Source organism: Telopea speciosissima, chromosome 7 (assembly GCF_018873765.1).
Source record: "Telopea speciosissima isolate NSW1024214 ecotype Mountain lineage chromosome 7, Tspe_v1, whole genome shotgun sequence".
In the NCBI taxonomy this organism is placed as follows: Eukaryota; Viridiplantae; Streptophyta; class Magnoliopsida; order Proteales; family Proteaceae; genus Telopea; species Telopea speciosissima.
This window is the reverse complement of record NC_057922.1, coordinates 46,943,834-46,961,034: the sequence shown is the minus strand read 5'-3', so window position 1 is coordinate 46,961,034 and position 17,201 is coordinate 46,943,834. Positions and strand designations below refer to the sequence as shown.

Here is a 17,201-nt window from a genome sequence, read left to right as displayed (position 1 = left end):
CAAGACCATCTTTTATGGCTTAATCCCCCCCCCCCTCTCTTAACCTCCTGTATTCCGACTGTATTGGAACATTGTTCCATATATTATAAAAAAATTTAAACCAAAAAATAAGAAAAAAAAAACCTTTTTTATAATAGCAGAAGATTTCACAATGATCCCTCTGTCTAAGATGGCCTATCTTGATCATCAAAGCCCCATGAAGTGGGGGAATTGACTTATTCTTACTTGATTGGCACATTATCTGGATATCCCAAAACAAAGGTAGGGCGACACACGTCACATCACATGTGTGCGTGCAGCCAAATATTCCATTGCTTGACCCATTCATCCATCCCTGTCTAATCCAATCTCTCATCAGTTGAAACTTTCAACCCTAGAAGACTTAGGAAACATTCTCAGTCTCACAGCTTTATCCATTTGCGTATCTACCGGCCTCATCATCTACTTTTCTTCTTTTCTTTTCTTTTTTTATTTTTTATGTAACACTCATATGATCAAACGTTATTCAAAGTTATAGAAATCTTTACCCAAAAAAAAAATTTCAAAGTTACAGAAACTTTTATTTTTTGGAAAAAAGTTAGAGAAACTTAAGAATTCATTTCTTCTCTTTCTTTCTTTAATTCTTTCTTTCTTTTTTTTTTTTTTTTTTTTTTTTATTTTTTGTTTTTGTTTTTGGTAGAGCATTTCTTCTTTTTCTACTACTAAAATGATTTAACAGTTAACGTGGACACACAAGAATTGAGAGAATTCCCTACCAATCGGAATTCAACAGCAAACCATTTGGTTGTTTTGAAACTTTGAACTTTGAAAAACGGATGGATAAAATGAGGGTAGGTGAAGGATAGACTGTAAGAGGTGTAGAATCGGTCGTATTGGTTTAGAATCAGCTGAATCTGATTTTCGATTCAATCTTATTTTCTATTCAAAAAATTGGGTTTTTTTCCAAGATCCAGGCCGATTCCGGCCACTTTTGACTGATTCCCATTTGATTCCGGCAAAATCGGAATCAATAGAGACCAATTCTAGGTGATATAATCGCTTCTCATTTGAGTAAGGGCGCTTGTCCAGGTAACATGAAAAAAGTTTGAAATAACATGTGTGATTATTACTTCTAATTTGGCAAAAGTCGTTCGTCTAATCACAGTAAGGGTGTCAATTTAGAATTGTAACTGAAACTGGCCACGTAAAATCGAATCTAAAAATTCTTTCAAATCTGGTTTTGGAAATTGAAATTTCATTGGGTTCTGTTTTTAGGCTAAAAATTGTCGGTTTGAATTGACCCGAAAACCAAATAGTGTAACCCACATAAGCTGAACCAAAACCAAACCTAAATCATACTAAACCCTAAAAAATTATAAAACGTGAGTTCTAAGATTTCAATTTTCCTTTCTGTCTCTTCTGCCTCCATCTTTGACTATCGACTCTCCTCACTTCTCTTCTACAATTTTACACTTCTGATCGTTTTGGAGGGTTTAACACTTCAATAATTGATAATTAGATAAGAAATATTTTGCAGATGTTTGATATTTATAGTATTTAATGATGTCTTTGTAAGGTTTCGTAATAATTGAAATGAATTTAATTAGACCTTGGTATGCAAAATGGGTTGAAAGGTTGTTGGACTATATCTTCATGAGGTTGTTTCAGTAAGTCATTCCATTTAAACCGAACGAAACTGAATAATGAAAAACCGAGTAAAAACCGTATAAAATTGAACCAATTGGATTTAATTTCAGTTTGAGATTATAAAAATTATCCAGTTTGAGATCATTTTTCCCATTTTCCTTTAAGATCCCATATCCATCGATGATTCTCAGCATTGTACAAGTACCTATGGAGTTGATTGCAGCAAAAGATGAAGTCCCATGGCATCACAATTGCCTCCACATAAGAGTCTACAAAGTAGTAATAACAAGAGTACAAAAACTATCCCCCAACTCATTCAAAAGAAGCTATGGCACAGCAAACTACTGTTCCTTGTACCTCTTCACAACTCCCTCCAATCTCTGGATCTCCTGGTAGTATTTACAGAAGCGGTGCACATACCTACACCAGAATCAAATATATGTCTCCTAACATAAATACCACATAAATATAACATTAACAGTAGTGAGAATGTAAGATAAGCTCAATGCATTCAACAAATACCAGTAAAGGAGGCATGCAGCTGTACAAAGAATAACATTCCCTTGAGATTTGTAGACCTGCACAACACCACAGCCCACACAAGAATCATAAGGTAGCCATTTTAGGGGAAATGAGGTCTCAAAATGATCCATAAATTTGCAAATTAAAGTGAAGTAGAAGAAGCAAACACTCCACTATAGTCAAAACTTGTCAGTAAACCATATAAAATCTCCAACCAATCAACCCCTTGACAGCTAATATGGTGGTCACATCTTATGTGTGAAGTTCTGAAAGAAAGATTGAGCTAAATAAGAATAATAATATTACCACAGATCATTGAATCTGTGGCACTGGGAAATGTATCCCTGATACAATTGAATCAAGATGAACAATAATACCATAACTAAAATCAAGCGCAGACAAACCAAGGCTTAATGTGATTCGGCAAACTCAACTATATCCACGGATGAGATGAGACAATTTATTATTACAAACCAAAAGAGTATGCCAAGTGCAAAGGTCACACACTCAAACCTGAGCCGCGAAACAAGGGTTTGTTTCGCTGCTTACTGCTGTTACCTCCCCTCTCCCTTCCCCCCTCTCGGAGACCCTAGAAAACCTCACAGAGACATCTCCGTCTTATAAGCCTTAAAACTGATGGCTTAAAGAGATATGTTCAGGGTTTTGCTAATACCCTAGGATGAACCCTATTCCACCCATGAAACATCTGAGCTGGAATATTAGGTCAAATAAGAGCCAACCTGGTCAACACTGACTACCTTTAAGTGTCTTGGAACACCAAATGCAAGACACAAATTTCAACTCAGTCTGATCCATATCCATTTCACAGGCTCTGGATCTTCAATGAGATCCGTTGACCAGAAATATAAAAATAAGGTTAGTCACAGTCAGCATCTGATATAATCTAGATCAAGCATTGGTAATTGGTGGTAGATCTTGCTCAGTTCCAGATCCTTGCGTATATGACCATAGAGAAAGCATAGATACCAAAACATGAATATCCAAGCCAAACCCATATTAAACCATGAATTCAGGTCTTGGGTCAAATAAGGGAGCTGAACAAGGATCCAAATCAGGTCTATTAGGATTCTGAACAGCATTTTCTGATTTAGATATCCACCATTTCAAGCCCGAATTTAACACATGAAATAGACGCACTAGGGTGAGGTTGCATTCACAAAGATAAGTTGGAAAACATAAATTCCTAAGTATGAAAATAGTGGAGGTTTGAAGACATAAAAAAGAGTACTCAACTCTTCCTTGGAATTTAAGAAATCAAGGTATAAAAAGGCTGGAAAATGAGAGGGTGAAACTCCACCAAACGTACCACACTCATTGTTTTAGGAACCATTAAACCAGCCACCAATTATAATGACACCACCTCTCTTTCCATCAAGATCGATTCTAAACTTCTAATAAAATTTGTGCAATTATACATACAAGAAATAAACAAGAAACCCAAATTCATAGGGATAAACATCATTAGATAAGGAGAAAGCATGAAACTAAGTTTTCCAAGTTTCTAATAATTTTTTTTTAGTAAGCACCTCTGTGTTTGCATTATCGAGGATATAATTTCTCAAATGTACTAATACATAAAAAGGATAATATTTAGGAGCTAACAGTTGATAAACCCAATTAATTTTCACCATGAAAGCATGGCCTCGGTAATATATTTCTTCATTTAATCATATATAGCTGATTTATAACCCAGGATAGTCCAGTTCAACTATACATATGGAGATTAGTCTATGAACTTTCCACACATGGAACAAATTGGGCAGGAACTTTAGCCAAGACAAGAATCGAGCAATAGTTTAAGTCAAATTCAATAACCAAGTTCAAAACAAGGAGCTAGCAACTGTCACGGCAACTTAAAATATCATCTAATAGTCAACCACAAGAACACAAATTTTGGAACTCTTTCAAACAGTAGTTGACTGAAATTTCAACCAAGGAACTCTTTAAAGGAAAGCAAGAATTATCAAGAGGTTTAGAGGATGGCCTAGGAAAAAGTGCTTGGACAAGTTGGAGTAAATCTTAGTGGATCCATATTCAAAACTATTTGTTAATCAGATTAATAATTGGACGGACTTTCACTAGGAGATCCATATCCAGACCTGATTGAGTTAAAATTTTTTGACATTTTTTAATGGATAGAAGCGTCACAAATTATTATTTACATACATATATTACATCAATTTTGTTATAAAGATATATATATATAGATATAGATATATAAACATACTATTAAAGTTGTGTCAATATGGGTGTATTGGGTTACTTGCGGTAGGTTGTGGACCTGCTATTTAGATGGTTTGTTGCCTTAGTTATCTTCCTATTGTTACTAGGATAGTTTCCTGTTGTAGTGTACTATTGTAACTAGGACAGGAAGGTTTATATATATTGCCTTTGTTATCTTCCTATTGTTACTAGGATAGTTTCCTGTTGTAGTGTTCTATTGTAACTAAGATAGGAAGGTTTATATATATATATATATATATATATATATATATACTTCTTCTTCTTCTTCTTCTTCTTGCTTTGTATTACTGCTGGTTTATTAGGATTTATATTGTTACATGCTAACCCAATACACCCATATCGACACAACTTTAACACATATCAAACAGTTGTTGACTGAAATTTCAACCAACGAACCCTTTAAAGGAAAGCAAAAAAAATCAAAGAGGTTTAGAAGGATGGCCTACGAAAAAAGTCCTTGGAGAAGTTGGAGTAAATCTTAGTGGATCTATATTCAAAACTGTTTGTTAATCAGATTAATAATCTGACAGACTTGCACTAGGAGATCCATATCCAGATCTGATTAAGTTAAACATTTCTGACATTTTTTTATTGGATAAAAGCCTCACAAATTATTATTCACACATATATTACATCAATTTTTGTTATAAAATAAATGTATAAACCATATCATATGTTACACAGACAAACCGCGGGGGATTTTAGGATATTTCGTTCCTAAAATCCCCCCCCCTGGTTTTCCTTCCTGAAAGCCTAGATAAATGAATCTCAAGTTCTCCTGTTTCTCACAAATCAGAAAACTCAATTTTCTGCAACTTATTGATAGAAGAAAAACTAGTGATGTCACCAAGGAGATCATGTAGCTCTTTATCGCAACTTAGGCATAAGTACTAAAGTGGCCAAAACTTGGAGCTCTGCTAAAGTCTACTAGTTGCAGTCTTACCACCCTCTATAGCTCTTCAGTTTTTGAAATTTCTATGCAAATACGAGGAAAAAAAAGAAAACTTCAAATGAACAGCAAAGTCCGTGTTAAAACCCTAACGTTTGTCTTCAGTCCACCCTCCAGCGATTTCCTATTTATTCACCATGGGATGAAAATTCGGTCAATTTACCAAGAAGATAATCAAATCAAAGATCCAACCAAACGAATTCAAAAAAAATTGATTTTAATCTATCTTGTTCCGGGGGAGAGGAGGGGGGGGGGGCATCCGGAGAGGGCCATGGAGTCTCTGAAAGTAAACAGAATCAAGCCTCCAAGTAAATAACTAAAGTGAGTAGAAAGTTCCTTCTCCGGCAAAATCCCAGCTATGTGTTCCCTGTTCCAAGTTACGGCCCTCAGAACATGGAGTGCTAAGGGTGAACAAGTTGAACTGTTCGGCAACATGGATCCTTGCTCTCCAATCAGCTCTATTTGAAGTCATATATGATACAAGTCCTAAGCTACGCATGTCTTTCCTCACCACTTTCTCCTATGGTTAATTTAGGCCTGCCCCTGGCTCTTTTAGCTCCTTCAATCTCAATCAAGTCACTCCTCTATACTGGAGTATCCCAAGGTCTCCGTCGCACATGGCCATGCCACCTCAAACAACTTTCTCATAGTTTATCTTGTATCAGAGCTACTCCCAAATCAACTCTAATATGGTCATTCCTTACCTTATCCTTCCAACTTTTGCCACAGATCCATCTCAACATCCCATCTCCGCTACACTTAGTTTATCTATTTAAAGTTTCTTAACTACCCAAATTACCGCATCATACATCATAGCTGGTCGTATGATAGTCCTATAAAATTTTCCTTTAAGCTTTAAAGGAATACACGATCACCCAACACTCTGGACGTACCCTTCCACTTCATCCATCCTATTTTAATTCTATGAGCAACATCATCCTCTATATCACCTTATTTATTTATGACTTATGAGTGAGCCCAAATACCTAAAATAATCAATTTGTGGGATCTCCCTTTCATCAATATTCACCACCTCATTTACCATCCTACTGTAACTAAAGTTACACACCATATACTCCGTCTTTGTTGATCTCCATAATTTCAACTTGGCGTCAATCCCTGCATTTATCTCATCTACCAAAACAATATCATCAGCTAAAAGCATACACTAAGGAACCTCATCTTGAATGTCTCTAGTTCAATCATCCATAATAAGCGCAAACAAATAAAGGCTTAAGGCTGATCTTTGATGTAACCCAATTGTAATTGGGAATTCACTACCTTGACCCCCTACAGTTCTTTCACAAACAAATAAGGGCTTAAGAAGAGTCCCATCATCATCATCTCCAAAAGAGTTCGCTGTTTACCGTTATGTGGGGCAACTTGGACATTGATCGGAAATGCATATTGGGTGCATTGTGTCATCTCTGGTGAGATTTCATCTTATCTTGCACCGGATTTCCTGCTGGTGCTCCTCCTCACTACCTTCAATCTCCATTTCACCACTGGAGTTGACAATGAGCAGCAGCCACGCTTCCCCGCTCTGTCCCCGGTCATGGGGAGTGTTACTTAGTTGGAATGGAAGTGATGGCCTTTTTTCATATTTTACACCAAACATGAACCAGAACCCCCAAATCTCAACTTTTTCTACCTTCGGGTTGTGCCACAAAATATATCGGGTCGGGTCGGATCCACATTACACTCGAATCCTTGGAATACAAGACATACTCAACACTTGAAAGGGAAAAGGTAGGTTTTTTTTCAAAAAAACTTGATCTTTTGCTTCAAATCCTGCATTTTAGTTCCTTTTTTTTTTCTTTTTTTTTTTTTGGCTATGATTCAAGGAGAATAGGTTCAACTAACTATTAGATGCATGCTTTGTATACATTTGCAAAGATTTGAACTCAAATCCACCATTTTTCAACCAAAACCAAAAATGGCTTCCTTAAAGGTCAGTATTGTGCTTATGTTCGGTCAGTACACAACATCATCCTAGTTGCTCTTATTCTTGAAGACCCTTATAGACATGAGTTTGATCCACCCCGACATTCTTCATGGCAATAGAGTGACTCTGCATGTAAGAAAGCTCATCTTTTATAACAATTTAGAAGTGCCGCACTTGTCTGGTTATACATTATTCACAATTCTTAGTGTATATGCATGATATATGACATATATTGCTTGTTTATATTATTTTTTGTGTCCAAAAATGTATTTGCATGTGTATTTTGATCATTTTCATACGTTTATGCACCAATCGATAAGTATCTTCGATACAATACGATACGTCTCTTAAAATCGCCCAACCGATACGATACCTGATACCAATACTTTAAACCCTGAGTGATGCAGTCAAATTTACAGCTCTACCCTTGAATTGTACAATTCCACTAATTTGGGTAGAACTTGCGGTCCAATAATCAAATTACGTGCCTACCCCAATTAGAAATGGGGTCAGCTTGTCAAAGAGAATCAAGAGGTTAAAATAAAGTTTAGGTTACATGTTTTTTTTACACCTACAGAGGTTTCATTCAGACATTTAACCCCACGGTGTGTGTGTGTTAAACCGTGGGGTGATTCTATGTGTACCACAATAGGGGGAGTCCCTCTATCGTGGATTTATTTTGTTTCCTTTATTTCTTCTTTTCTAGTTAGTCTAGGAATCTATGTTTAGTTGTTTACTTCTTATTTACTTGCTATTCTGCTTTCCTAGTCTGAAAAGGAAAGCTTTTATTGTGATCAGCAACACTATAAATATAATGGTAGAGAAGGAGGCTAGCTATCGGTCGTTAGACTCTCTAGCAGCTCCCATCTATTCTTCCTCCAACTCTTCTTCACTCTTTGATTGCTGGTTTGATATTCTGATATTGTCACATGATTTCAGGTCATACTAACCAGTAATCTTCGTCCTTCCATCGCTGGTTTGAAAGTCTATTACAGATCTGTGTTGATTTCTGGTTGCAGCAACCTGTGCGGCCTATATACTTGTTACTTGCCCTAGTTATCGATGATGTGAAGCAAAACTAGGGCACTCTACCACTCCTACTGTTATGCTCATGAAGTGTTGTTGATCCAGATATCAGATTTCACACTTACGGTGTCTGCGGTTTCGGATTCAGGAAGTTCTCTTCATGTTCGTGATGTCTCCAATTAGTTTCTGATCTGCCACCTGATGTTGCTGAATTTTTTCAGAGGTTATATTACCCTAATCTAGAAGCAGAATTGATCCAAAAATTGGGACAATCCACTGATTTGATTTTCCACACTCAGTGTTCTCCCTCATACATGTGGGTACTCTGTTTTTAGGTCAAAAATCAGACCTAGTGTTTATGAAATTAATTCTGATCAGACTGAGATTTTGGGATATTATTCCCCTATCGAAGTACCTACTTCAATCCAAATTTTAAGTTTTTCTGACCTACTGATTGTCAGTTATTGAAGTCATCCAAATTTGGGTGTGTGTTGCTCTGTTTTGGGACATCTTGCTGCCGGCTACTGTCTCATCACCATTGACTACTTTTGCCTTTTGGTAACATTACTACTATTGAAGTGGGTTCTGGACATCTGATTCCTACAACTTGGGTTATCTATTTTTGGATGCTTCCTTGGATTCCTTTGTTGCCGGTTTGCATGATGGCTGATCCAAAGGAGGTTCCCGTGGATAATGCTCATATTCAGATCACCAACATCAAGTTTAATGGTGTATCTAACTACATGTATGGTCTCAAGCAGTCCTTTTCTACATCCATGCTAAAGGGAAGATCAAATATCTTACTGATGATTCCCCTTCTGTTGATTCTAAAGATTCTGCTCCTCTACCAGCATATGAAGACTGGATGTGTGAGAATTCCACACTCAAGATATGGTTGTGGAATAGAATTGAACCTACCATTGCTGCTAATGTCATGTTTCATACTACTGCAAAAGGAGTGTGGAACGATTTGAGGGAAAGTTTCTCTCAGGAGAAAAATATTTCTTGGACTTACGAGTTGTACGAGAAATTATTTAATTTCAAAGGCAGGGTGATAAGTCATTGAATGGATACTTCAGCAGCTACAAGGGCATTATTGAAGAACTTCAGGTTCACCAACCTCTTACTCCTAATCTGGAGCAGTTAAAGCTTCAGCGGGCTGAGTTCCAAGTTGCTAAATTTTCAACCGGTCTACATTCTGACTACCAGTCAGTCAAGAGTCAACTTCTTGCTGGTGAGAAAGTGCATTCCATCAATGAGACATTCTCTCGTCTTCAACGCATATCTACTCCATCCAGGGTTGATCCTTCTCCTTCTCTTAAGGAAGGGTCAGTTTTTATTACTAACCGAGGACGTGGTTCTGGTATTCCTAGCAAAGGCCATGGCCAATGGAGAGGTCGTGGTCGTGGATCGGTGGGCATGGTACAGGTGGACAGCAATTTGACAAATCTTCTTGACATTGTACCTTCTGTGGCAAGCCAAATCACACTGCTGATATTTTTCGGGCTAAACATGGCCGACCTGACTGGGCCAATAAGTTAGTCAACACTGCCATGAGTGATAACTCTATTGAGAGAGTAACTCCAAGTGATACAACTCTTGCATCGGCATCTGGGACATCTTCCACTGTGTTTGTGCCTCGGGATGATTATAACCAAATTCTTAGGCACCTTCTACAACTTAAGTCATCTACCTCCAACTCCACAGCCAGACACTCAGGTAACTCAGGTGATTCTAATGCATCCTCCTATATGACTGGTAAGTCCAGTCTATTCTCTTCTTTGTTTGAAGTTCAAAATTGTTCACCAGTCATCCTTGTTGATGGTTCCTTCCACAAGGGTGACAGATCATGGTACAGTGCCACCCACGTCATCCATGACCTTGTCATCAGTCATTCATGTTCCTCGTTTACCATCGAGTCTTTTATATGTTAGTCAACTCACTAAAACACTTAACTGTTGTGTTACTTTCTATCCTTTCTTATTGTATCCTTCAGAACCTTCAGATAGGGAGGACAATTGGTGGAGTGCTTGAGCAGGTTGGAGTTTACTACCTGGATGGCACTGGACCGTCTACAGCTACTACTGCTACAAGTGGATCTTCTCCTCTTCATTGGCATCTTTGTATGGCTCATTTATCTTTATCAAAGCTTCAGTTTATGGTTCCAAGTTGCAAGTCCATCTCCAGCCTTAAATGTGAAGCATGTGAAATGGGGAAACATCACCAGTCACCATTTCCCTCCCGTTGTGTGTCTAGGAATTCCATCTTTATTTTCATTAGGTCATTCTGACATTTGAGGTCCTTGTTGTGTCCATAATAAATTAGGCTTTTCTTATTTTGTCAGTTTTGTGGATGATCATTTGCACTTAATTTGCGTATATATGTTGAAAGATTGATCTGAATTTCTGAATATTTTTAAAATTTTTCAGCAGGAAATAAAAAGCCAGATTAATGTTTCCATTAAAATTTTCTGCTCTGATAATGCTCTCGAGTATACTCAGCATCAGATTTCTGATTTTTGTCTTGCTAATGGTATGATTCATCAAACAAGCTGTTCATATACACCTCAACAGAATGGGTGGCTGAATGTAAAAATAGACATTTGTTGGAAGTTACTCGGTCTCTTATATTGCATATGCATGTCCCAAAGCATTTTTTGGTGCGATGGTATTCTCACTGCTTGTTTTCTTATGACAGGATGCCTTCTTCAATTCTTGAAAACCAAATACATTTGTCTATTTTATATCCTATTGATTCTCTTTTTAATGTTCCACCCTGAGTTTTTGGTTGTGTATGTTTAGTTCGTATCTTGCAACTTCACATTAATAAGTTATCTCCTCAGGCTGTCAAATGCATTTTTCATGGTTATTCTAGAACTCAAAAGAAATTCTGATTTTATGATCCTGTTACTCATAAACATTTTGTGAGTGCTGATGTACCTTTTTTTGAGAATACATTGTACTACTCTTCCTCTACCTCTCCACCGACGGCACTTGTTGAAAAATGCTCCTGCTCCTTTTCTTGTGTCCATGCCATTTGAAGCACCTTCCATTCCTACTAAGCCTCCAACAACTACTCAGCCTTATCCCAACTAAATGGGGTCGGCTACATGGATCCTTGCCCTCCACTACAGGTTCGGTTCACTCTCAGCCCACCATACAGTCTGATCCTGGTACTGATGTTCCTGGCTTCTTGCTGACTTACCAGTTTCTCTACGGAAAGATAACCGTTTCTGTAATCAAAAATCCATGATTGCCTATCCTATAGAGAATTATGAGTCTATTTCTAATCTTCCTTCTCCATATCTTCATCTTGCTTTTTCTTTGTCTACTAACTCTATTCTGCAAAATCATCATGAGGCTTTGTCTCATCCTAGTTATAAAAGGGCTAAGGAGACATAGATGGATGCTTTATTATCCCGCCAAACATGGACTCTTGTGGATTTGCCCCTGGGAAAAGATGTTGTACGGTATTGCTGGGTACACCATCAAATACAATCCAGACGGTTTTGTTGAGCACCTCAAGACTCGACTGGTAGAACAAAGGGGTATACTCAGACATATGGAGTGGATTATTTTGAGACTTTTTCTCATGTGGCTCATTTAAATTCTGTTCATGTCAAGGTTTCATGTATCTTAAAGTATTTGTCGACACTAACTGATACGTGTCTTATTTTTAGGGTACCGATACGACACGGCACCGATACGACACCTAAAAAAATACCAACTGTATAGGGTTGAAATGTGACCCGATATGGTTGATACTTATCGATACACTAGACACATCTCTTATAAACTATATAACTCGATCAATGACTAAAAATGCTTACCAAGAGCTCCTATTAGGCAGCAACAACAACTCAGCTTTATCCCAACTTAATGGGGTCGGCTACATGGATCCAAGTACAGATAAAATATTAAAAAAAAATAGAAGTAAAGGGATGTGGCATACAACATCGACACAAACTCTAGGGCATCGACCCTTTTTAGCTACGTACTGCTTCTTAACTGCCCAACATTCTGCTCTAGGTTTCAAAAGTGGAGTGTAATACAACAAACGCATCAAAACATCATAGTCCAAATAAAAGGGATCGACCACATGGGTCTTTGCTCTCCAATCAGCTCTATTTGAAGTCATACCAAGAACAAGGCCTAAGCTAAGCATGTCTTTCTTCACCACTTCTCCTATGGATATCTTAGGCCTGCCCCTAGCACTTTTGATTCCCCTCAATCTGAATCAGGTCATTCCTCCAGACCAGGGCATCCGGAGGCCTCTGTTGAACATGGCCATGCTACCTCAAACGACTCTCTCTAAGTTTATCATGGATCAGAGCTACTCCCAACCCAACTCTAATATGGTCATTCCTTACTTTATCCTTCCTAGTTTTCCCACACATCCATCTCAACATCCTCATCTCTGCAACACGAAGTTTATTTATATGACACTTCTTCACAGCCCAGCATCCCGCACCGTACATCATAGTTAGTATATTGATAGTCCTATAAAATTTTCCTTCAAGTTTTAAAGGGATACGCCAATCACACAGAACTCCAGACGCCCCTCTTCACTTCATCCACCCTATTTTAATCCTTTGCGCAACGTCGTCTTCTATGTTGACCTCCTTATTTACAATTGATCCCAGATATCTAAATTGATCACTTTGCGGGCTCTCCCTCTCACCAATATTCACCACCTCATTATCTATCCCCAAGTAGCTAAAGTTACACACCATATATTAGGTCTTAGTCCTACTTATCTTCAAACCTTTTGATTACAAGGTTGATCTCCATAGTTCCACTTTGGCGTTAATCCCTGCTTTTGTCTCATCTACCAATACAATATTATCTGCAAAGATCATACACCATGGGACCCCATCTTGTATACCTATGGTTAAGTCGTTCATGATAAGTGCAAACAAATAAGGGTTAAGGCTGATCCCTAATGTAACCCAATTGAGATTGGGAATTCATTGCCTTGGTCTCCCACCATTCTAACGCTAGTCACTACATCAGCATACGTATCTTAAATTATGTCAACGTATTTGCATGACACTCTTCTCTTCTACAGGATATTCCAGATTAGCTCTCTAGAGACTCTGTCGTAGGCTTTTTCTAGGTCTATAAAGATCATATGGAGATCCTTCTTGCCCTCTCTATATCTTTCCATGAGTCTCATAAGAAGGAAAATTGCCTCCATCGAGGATCTTCCTGGCATAAATCCGAATTGGTTTTCCGAAATAGTAGTCTCCTTTCTCAAGTGGGTTTCAATAACCCTCTCCCAACTTCATCGTATGACTCATCAACTTTATGCCTCTATAGTTATTACAGTTCTGAATAACTCCTTTGTTTTATAATTGGGACCACAATGCTTCTCCTCCATTCATCTGGCATTTTCCTAGTGGTCATAATCAAGGTTTAAAGTAACGGTATCGGGTCGTATCGGTCGGGTGATTTTAAGAGACATCGTATCGGAGATACGTATCGAACACTATTGATACGCATAGAAATGGTCAAGATACACATGGAAATACACTTTTGGAACAAAAACAATATAAATAAGCAATATATAACAAGTATCATGAATAAACACTAAAATGGAGAATAATGTATAACCAAACAAGCGCATTAAATTGAAATTGTTATAAAAGATGAGGTTTCTTACATGTTGTAATCGTCTATAGCCATGAAGAGTATTGGATGATGCAAAGGATGATGTTATAGCACTCCTTGATTTGTTTTTTAGTCCAAAAGAGGGAAAACCAAGATTAAATGCAAGAGTCTAGACTCTTGGTTGAGACTAAATTGAGTTTTTGAGTGAAAAAGGCTTTTTTATGGAATGTATCGATGGTATCGGTATGTATCAAGAAGTATCAAGCCGTATCGGCCGATACATATCGATATGTATTAAACCACCCACATAACCCTTTACCGGACGTATCGATGGTATCGATATGAATCGGTCATATCGTATCGGCCCGTATCAGCCGATACATTTCGATACAATCTGAGACAGTCCAGTTTTAAATTAAAAAAAAAAAAAAGAAAAAGATGTATCGGTATGTATCGTATCGATACGGACTGAAACAGAAAGGTATCGACTGATACAATACGTACCAATACTTTAAACCATGGTCATAATCTTGTTGAACAACTTGGTTAGCCAAGAGAGACCACACCACGAGCTCATGTAAGGCATTGTAATCAAGTTTGTTTTGGCAAAATCAACTTGATTTATCGTTTCTATTGGAAAAAGCAACTCTAATAGAGTTGATTTCATCATAATTTGGTAATTAAACAATCTGCAATCAAGGATGGAAATCAGATTTGCACAAGAACAGTTTTCTATCAAAACTTTGAATTTTTTTGCTCAAATATTGATTTTTAGTGCCTTTTTTTTGCAATGGATCAGTGAGTGAAAAACAACCTGAATGATTGCATCAAACTAGTTTTTTTTTTTTTCCTCGCAATGAGGTGTGTATCTAAATCCTAAACATTTCCCAAACTGAAAATGACATTCTTTGTAATAGTACAAGTAAGAAACTTCATCCTTTATACATAATCAATTGAATGCACTTGTCTCGCCATACTTTGTTCTCCTCTTTATCCGTGATATATTTTGCATATTACTTATTTAGAGTTTATAGTGTTTTATGCTTCAAACTGTATTTCGCATGTATCCTAACCATTTCCATGTTTATCTTTTGTGTATCTTGCGTCTCTCCGATACGACATGATGTCTCTTAAAATCACTTTTTTGATACAATACCAAATACTTTAAACCTTGGTTCATGTACTAATATCTTTGGCTGTGAATTTAGATTTGCCTCTGTATCAAATGGACATCAAGAATGCATTCTTGTGTGGTGATCTGCAGTAGGAAGTTTTTATGGAGCAACCTCCCGAGTATGTTGCTCAAGGGGAGAATTCTGACAAAGTCTGCAAACTTCACAAGGCCATATATGGATTGAAACAGTACCCCAGAGCCTGGTTTGACGGTCAGTTCTATTATTACTCGTTGTGGGTTCTCACAATGTTATTCTAACCACTCAGTGTTTGTACGGCGCCAGGGCTCTAAGGTGGTTGTTTAGTTGTCTATGTTGATTATATTATCATCTCTAGAGATGAAGTTGCTGGTTTTGTTGAGGTGAAATCTCATCTTCATCAACAGTTTCAAATGAAATATTTGAGCACTCTCAGATATTGAAGTTCTACAAGGCAAGAAATGAACTAGTCTATCACAGAGAAAGTATGTGTTAGACCATCTATGACTGGTATGCTGGCTGCTAAGCCTATTGACACTCATATGGACCCACATCAGAAGTTTGGGGCAAGTGATGATGATGAATTCGAAAATGTGCATCGTATAGAAGGCTTGTAGGGAAGCTAATTTACTTGAATGTTACTCATCCAGACATTTCTTTTGTTGGTAGTATCATTAGTCAATTCATGCAATCACCAAAGCAGGTACACTGGAAGGCCATCTGTCGCATTTTAAAGTATCTGAAGGGGGCTCCAGGGAAGGGGCTCGCTTCTCGTCCTCATCATAATATTGATCTGATAGGGTGTTCTAATGCTAATTGGGCTAGTGTTGATGGTGATTGTCGGTCGACCACAGGATATTGTACATCTGCTAGTGGAAATCTAGTCACTTGGAGAAGCAAGAAATAAACAACGGTTGCTAGAAGTAGTGCTAAGGCTGAGTATTGAGCCATGGCTCATACTACAGCCGAGCTTATGTGCTTGAAATCGTTGCTTCAAGAATACGGCTTTCCAATTGCTAAGCCCATGGAGAAGTTTTGTGATAATCAAGTAGCTATCTACATTGCCAACAACCCAGTGTTTCATGAGAGAACCAAAAATAATGAAGTTGATGGTCACTTTTTGAGGGGTGCAATCATGAAGAAACTAATTGCTACTCCGTTTGTCTCCTCTACTGATCATCTTGGCGATTTGTTTACCAAACCACTATTTGGCACTACATTCCGGAAGGCTGTTCCAAGCTGCGCATGGGTGATCCGTATGCTCCAACTTGAGGGGGAGTGTTAAACCGTGGGGTGATTCTATGTGTACTCCTCTCTATCGTGGATTGCTTTTGTTTCCTTTATTTCTCCTTTCATAGTTAGTCTAGGAATCTACGTTTAGTTGTTTACTTCTTATTTACTTGCTATTCTGACTTCCTAGTCTGAATAGGAAAGCTTCTATGGTAGAGGAGGAGGCTAGCTATCGGTTGTTAGATTCTCTAGCAGCCTCCCCTCTCTTCTTCCTCAATCTCTTCTTCATTCTTTGATTGTTGGTTTCATATTCTGATATTGTCACAATATATATATGAACGGACCTGCATCAATACATCCAGTTTGAAGCAGATATGCATCAGGATCCAACCCAGCCCCAGAAATAGTTTTTGCAGGAACAATCAAAGTTTAAAGGCGAAGATGACAAAACAGCTCAATGGGAGTTGCTGAGTTGGGTTTCTTCTACTTGGTATTGAGGTTGCGAGGTTAGATTTGGTTAAAATTACAATAGATTTTTGGCCAAACCTAATTAAATGGAAATCAGATTTGAGAGGGGAGCTGTGGCTTTATACTCAATTAATAAGGCTACATGACATCTTGCAAGTCAAGTGAGTTTTAAATTTCAATGGAAATCAACAAGTGCAAATGAAATGGTGGATGATCACACTGAGCAAGGCATTGTTAGACCTCACATCTGTTTTGGTGTGTGTTCCCACCCTGCCAAGATTCCCAATTAGCAAATACTCTTTTGAGTGATAAAGAGTAAAAGGGAGGGTACACTGTTTCACCCAAAACAAAACAAAAAAACAGAAAACACCAAACTTTAAATCCAGCCTCAAAAGAAAATTTAAAACCCG

At 37.7% G+C, this 17,201-nt stretch overlaps 1 protein-coding gene and 1 long non-coding RNA gene across 2 annotated transcripts in view; both read right to left on the bottom strand.

Moving 5' to 3' along the window:
- Positions 1-1,785: 1,785 nt before the first annotated feature.
- LOC122669938 overlaps positions 1,786-17,201 on the bottom strand; it is a 21,652-nt gene continuing 6,236 nt past the window's right edge. Inside the window, exons 3-4 of the mRNA XM_043866857.1 lie at positions 2,149-2,204; positions 1,786-2,046 (exon numbers count right to left, since the gene is read on the bottom strand). Of these exons, the coding sequence (XP_043722792.1) occupies positions 1,968-2,046; positions 2,149-2,204 (135 nt within the window). The 3' untranslated portion in view covers positions 1,786-1,967. The remainder of the gene's footprint in view (positions 2,047-2,148; positions 2,205-17,201) is intronic.
- LOC122669940 overlaps positions 11,417-17,201 on the bottom strand; it is a 6,196-nt gene continuing 411 nt past the window's right edge. The window contains exons 2-3 of the long non-coding RNA XR_006334104.1: positions 15,127-15,132; positions 11,417-11,455 (exon numbers count right to left, since the gene is read on the bottom strand). This is a non-coding gene — a long non-coding RNA (uncharacterized LOC122669940). The remainder of the gene's footprint in view (positions 11,456-15,126; positions 15,133-17,201) is intronic.